The 6,088-nt window shown below is 37.3% G+C and overlaps 1 protein-coding gene across 5 annotated transcripts in view; it reads right to left on the bottom strand.

Moving 5' to 3' along the window:
- Nucleotides 1-6,088, bottom strand: part of Dlg2 (discs large MAGUK scaffold protein 2) — a 1,953,494-nt gene that overhangs the window by 1,590,778 nt on the left and 356,628 nt on the right. For all 5 annotated transcript variants that reach the window (XM_031387347.1, XM_031387348.1, XM_031387349.1 and 2 more), the window contains one exon: nucleotides 1,986-2,081. In XM_031387347.1, the coding sequence (XP_031243207.1) occupies nucleotides 1,986-2,081 (96 nt within the window). The remainder of the gene's footprint in view (nucleotides 1-1,985; nucleotides 2,082-6,088) is intronic.

Raw genomic sequence — 6,088 nt, 5'->3', positions numbered from 1 at the left:
TGATACTAACGGCAAGCCAAATGCCATCTTGTAGTGGTGATGTGCTTATGAAATGGCTTCCTACAGTTACCAAATGAAAATAATTCATTTTTTAAATTAATTTATGATTTTATGGCAAGTCACATCCATGTCCATGCTGGGACAAATACAATTCACAGGCTCCAAGTTGGACACAATAAATAGTAGACTGTAGAACCATTAACTCTCTAAACTTTATCTTTTACTTAGCAGAGTTATTTAAACATAGAACATACTCCTTCAAAAATGTTCCCAATTGTTTTAAATTGATCAAGGAACACAGAGAAATAAAGTCAAAATAAGGAAAAGAAAGACACTAAAATGTAAAATGTTTTCCCAACAATGTTCACAATGCCATTACTTTTATTATCCAAATTTTAATAAAAATACCACATCAAGAATTGCCAAACATGTAATTCATTCCAACTGAGTCATAAATGCACACTATTTGCTAAGCAGTAGTAAATATGTTTATATTCAGGATCTTATTAAAATCTTGTAATTCTCCTATACAGAAGAAAAACTGATGGACTAGAGTTTATGTAGCATAGATGGGCTGGATGCTTCCCTCTGGTGACAGCACAAAGGCTTCTCAATTATGTGTCCAGAATATATTTAACTCATCTGCTTGGCAAACTGGAACATTTCTTTCCCACTTCAGCTTGATGATTTCATCTTCAGGAACAAAAAACATACAAATATATTTGTGGACAGAAAGGAAGTCCAAAAGTACTTTTTTCTTTTTTTAATTTTTAAAATATTTGTTTTAGAATTTCAAATATGTATATGAATTTGACATCATTTTCAGTTCTCTCATGTTGTCTTCAACCCTCTTAAATTCTTAAATTCCAGACCTTTTCTTCCCAGTTATTTTATAATTTATATATATATATATATATATATATATATATATATGCATATATACATATATGTCATATGTTTGTTTGTGTGTATATGGATATATATACACAGAGAGAAAGAAGCCTACATTGAGGAAATGCCTCCAAGAGATCCAGCAGTAAGGCATTTTTAATTAGTGATCAATGGGGGAGGGCCCAGCTCATGGCGGGTGGTGCCATTCCTGGGCTGATGGTCCTGGTTCTGTAACAAAAGAAGGGTAGTATAGCCATGAGAAGCCAACCAGTAAGCAGAACTCTCCATGGTCTCTACATCAGTTCTTGCCTACAGGTTCCAGTCCTGCTTGAATCTATTAGTCTATTAGTACAGTCATCACGTAGATCTCTCTTCTTCGTAGAGGAGAACTTACTATTCAATTTTCCTAAAACAATTAAGTATTTTAAATACTTAATCATATACACAAGTACAATCAATACACAAATAAGTGCAGTCTTCATTTTTCATGGAAGAAAACTTGAAAAGAAGATAGAAGCTATTACAGAGATCCATGACTAACCAAAGTTCAAAGGGTAAATGACCATGGGGTAACGAACCCCAATCAGTCCATATTCAATACATCACAGAGAAGGAGGGACAAAGTACAGTAAGATCCAGAAAACCATAATACCTGCTGTTGAGTAGAGACCAAGGTTTACTTTCTGAAGATGCATGAGTCCAATGTGGACAGCCACACTCCATTGTGTCTTCAAAAATATAAAATCAGTGCCATCTCCAAGTCAGATGACTTCCTTTCCTGGACATACATTTTATATAACATAAATGCCTTGAATAGTCTAACTGACAACCTACATGTGAAATGATTCTTTTACAAAAGGAGTAAACTTTCTTAAAATGTTCATGTCATTACCAGCGACGTAAATCCACGGTGCCAAAACACAGATTTCCAATGAAACCCATAACTACTTAAACTGGCACACATTTAGTGTCAGCTCAGACTAGACCAAAGCTAGAAATGGTCTACATTTCTTTTGTTTGAATCCTACTGGAAAATGGCATCTCTAGAGAACACTATATGCACAAAGTACAGCAACAAAGATTATAACACTTACACAGGTCTTTTCTTCAGTTTCATTCTCAAAACACTGGTTTTCCTTATTTTGCTCAATATATGAAGCATTTTCCTTTGGTCCACTGCAACCTGTAAGCTAAATGGGAGGAGAAAGTTTAAAAATCAATACTTATTTTTTCCGTAATTCAAATTAAATGTTTTTCAAGTTTTTATCTCATACCTTAAAATACCTAAAACCTGAATTAATGTTATTTCAATTTTAGAACTTAGGTGTACTACTTAACCCATTTTTATATAGCTCCTTAGCAGAAAACACAAAATGGGACACATTGAAGTTTTTACATTTTAAAGCATTCCCACCAGGGAATGTTGAAATTAAATTGTTCCAAAGTAGACTGATGACCTGGTAAGAACCAAGCATGGTTACTAAGCAGATGAAGATGGAAGAGTTGACTTTATCTTACATCTGTTTTCATGAGGCTTTAGTCTAAGAAAAAAGTGGTCATGAATCTGAGAAGGGACCTTGGAAGGATGAAAAAGAAGAGAAAGAGAGGGGGATGCAAATGATATAAATTTGGGACTCAAGTATGAAAGTCTAAATTATGCAAAAATGTATTATAAATGGAATATTAGGCCAATGAAATGAGGATACTGAGGGTTTCCTTTGTAGACACCTTCAACCCTCTTAAATTCTTAAATTCCAGACCCTTTCTTCCCTTTCTCAATCATAGAGTACCTTCCTCAGCTTATGCATGTTCATATGAGTTCTATAGTCAGATTGGCAGTCCCAATTTATTTTAAAGTTCACAGCCTAAAGAGTGTATCTTTAGATACTACTCTGTAGATGGGCAGTTTGGTGGTAATTATAATTATAGGGAACTGTGGACAAGTCACAAACAATAAAGATACCATTTTTAGCCAAAAGCACCCACCATGGCCCTCAAAAGTGAAAGCAACTGTGCCTTGCTCATAGTTACAGAGTTGTCTCCCACTTTATCTTCTCTCTCTCTGTCTCTCCCTCTCTCTCTCTGCTTCTCCCTCTCTTTCTCTCTTTCATTTTTCACTGACATCAGATTGAAGAATGACAAATACTAAAACCAAGACTAAAGGAACAGGCCAGGTGGCTCAAAAGCTAAAAGTACTCATGGCCAAGGCTGACATCTTGAGTTCCATCCATGTGTTCTACATGGGAGAAGAAGAGAAGAAGGTTCCTTACATTGTCCTTTGACTATCACCTGCTTAGAGTTTCAAGCACATGTAACATGGATACACACATGCACACTTACATACACAGCAAATAAAGAAAAGGAAGGAAGGAAGGAAGGAAGAAAGAAAATTTTTGTTATTTTAGTATTTGAAAATTCACACATGGATAGAATATCTTTAGATCAATTCCACTCCTTCCCAATTCCTTCCTCATCTCCTTAACCAATCTCCTTTCCTCTGTGTGTGTGTGTGTGTGTGCGTGTGTGTGTGTGTGTGTGTGTGTGTGTTTAACCCATAGAGTCTACTTCTATACACTGAAATGGTAAGTTATTGCAAGTGAGGGGGTTTGGACAATTTTTTTTTAAATAAGAGATAGTTCTCTAGCAAAAGAGACTAGAGCAGCTCGTCAGCAGTTATAGCCGTCCTCACTTTCACACATCTGCTATGCTGTACAAACCCAAGTCCAGTGTTCAGATGTTCAGAACTGTTCAGTGAATTTGATTGGTCTTACTTTTATGTGAAATACTTGAATTTTCAAGTACTCACAAGAGGAAGTGAAGGTTTCAAGAGGTCCTTGTTCCCAGCTGAACCCCTGCACTAGTCCTGACAGAACACCGCTCATGCTACATGGACTATAATCAAGCAGAACTATACAAACAGAACTGTAACATGTGCCAGTCTTCTAACAAAACAGGAGACTCGCCAGCAGGGTAAGGTGGCACAATCCACTTGAGTCTGGACAATAAAGAACTTCTCTGTGCTGTCACCATTCACAGAAAGTAACTCTCAGATCACTGGCCTGCTATTTGATCCTGATCCTGCTTCCTTGGGTCTTTTCTGCCCATTAGACCAGAACTTCTGTTTAGCCCTTCAGAGCACTTTCCTATGTTACAGGAGGAAGGCTGAGCACTAGATGTGCAGCTAACCAAAGCCAACTGGACTATTAAAGAGATTTTGTTACAATTTTGTTACTGAACAATAAGTTTACATTTTAAAACAGCACGTGAAGTAACATGAAAAGAAGCTGAAAAAAATACAGTGCTGGGCTACAGCTTGAATAGGTCAGCTGGTCTATGAAATGTGCCCTAACCACTGAGCACTACCCTCTCTTTACTGAGTACTAGACTAAGGAAATCTATCAAGACCTCTGCATCTTCACAGTTTGCAAGCACCCTAACTTCCATAGACTTCATTCTTTTCCACTGCCTTTGTTATGTCATCATCTACCTCTGTAAGTCCCTTTATTCAGAAACATCTCTCTGCTACTTTCAACCCACTACTTCAGGCTGTCCTCTTATGTAATTATTAACTTAGTTATTTGATTATACAATATTAATGCAGATGTCCTTTACATTATAAAATATTCTGGATATGTATTTGCCAACTTTATACTGGTTTGTCATATAAAAAATTTCTGTTTAAAAGGAAATATTTCTTAAAACTTTATTTTTACTTTTAATTATATGTGTATGGCAATGGGGGTGTTTGTAGGGATTTGTGCAAATGACTGCAGTACCCACAGAAGTCAGAAGAGGCATAAGATTCCCAGAAGCTAGAGTAACAGATGGTTATGAGCTTCCTGAAGTGGATAATGAAAACAGAACTTGGCTCCCAGGCAAGAGCAGTACATGCACTTAACCACTGAGCCATCTCTTTAGCCAGAAACCTCCCTTCCCCCTCCCCTTAAACCTTGAGATGTTATGAAAATAATTACTCCCCTGATTTAACTATTTTGTAGATTGATTGATTGATTGATTGATTGATTTGTTATTTTATTCCACCTAGAGTACTTTTCTTAAGAAATGAATGTTAGCAACATTTAACATCAGGCACAAAATTGTGTCCTTGAAAGAAGCTAAAGCCATTTAAGCTTCAAAAATAAGTTGCACGAAGTGCTGAGATCCCAGACTATTACTCTGTGATACAGAACAGTCCGATCTGTTAATACTCCTTAGGCTTGAAGTTTATGGAATATTAGCTTAACATCTCTTTCTACCTCCATCTTTAGACATAAGAAACACTATTACTGCAAAGGTGTAAGGCTGAAGCCTTTTGATGAGGTTTAGAATGTTACCCCTGAAAAATGGCACCTTGACATTGGAAAAAAGAACAAGAAATTGGGTCCTTTTCACCTCATACTTCTTCTCTGGATTACACTCATTCCAGAAGTACGTCTCCCTTGCAGAAAATGTTTTTCATTTTCTAAGAGATGCCAAGGAGAGCCACCAAGCAGGCCTGCTATATTCCCAAGCATCTCTGGCCATCATAACAGGCCTCTGCTCAAACCTGACTACCCACTCAGTCTTCGTTAAAGGTCACATGATATCCACGTTTCCCTGTCTCTCTGTATCTCCATTTTCTTATACCACAAAACACATAAATAACTTGGTATATTGTCACACTTACCAATAAACATTTTTTTTTTCTGTTTGAGACAGGTGTCATAGACTCAATATGTAGTCAAGAATAGATGTGAATTTCTTTTTTTTTCTTTTGTTTTTGATATTTTCTTTATTTACATGTAAATTTCTCCATTCCCAGTTTCCCCTCCAAAAAACAAAGAAACAAACAAAAACAACAAAAACAAACCCCTGTTGCCTCCCCCTTCCCCATGCCTGCCACCCCGCCCTCTCCCACTTTCTGGCCCTGGCATTCCCCTACACTGGGGCATAAAACCTTCCCAGGGCCTAGGTCCTCTCTTTCTATTGATGATCGAATTTGCAATCCTCTACTATATACAGGCTGCCTGAACAATCAGACCCCTCCATGTGCAGTCCTTGGTTGGTGGTTGAGACCCTGGGAGCTCTGAGGGTACTAGTTAGTTCATATTGTTGTTCGTCCTAAGGGGCTACAAACCCCTCAGCTCCATTGGTCCTTTCTCTAACTCCTTCACTGAGGAACCTGTATTCAGTTTGATGGATGGCTGTGAGCCTCTAT

Source organism: Mastomys coucha, unplaced genomic scaffold (assembly GCF_008632895.1).
Source record: "Mastomys coucha isolate ucsf_1 unplaced genomic scaffold, UCSF_Mcou_1 pScaffold21, whole genome shotgun sequence".
In the NCBI taxonomy this organism is placed as follows: Eukaryota; Metazoa; Chordata; class Mammalia; order Rodentia; family Muridae; genus Mastomys; species Mastomys coucha.
The sequence above is the reverse complement of the archived record's forward strand: the minus strand, read 5'-3'. Positions and strand labels throughout refer to the sequence as shown.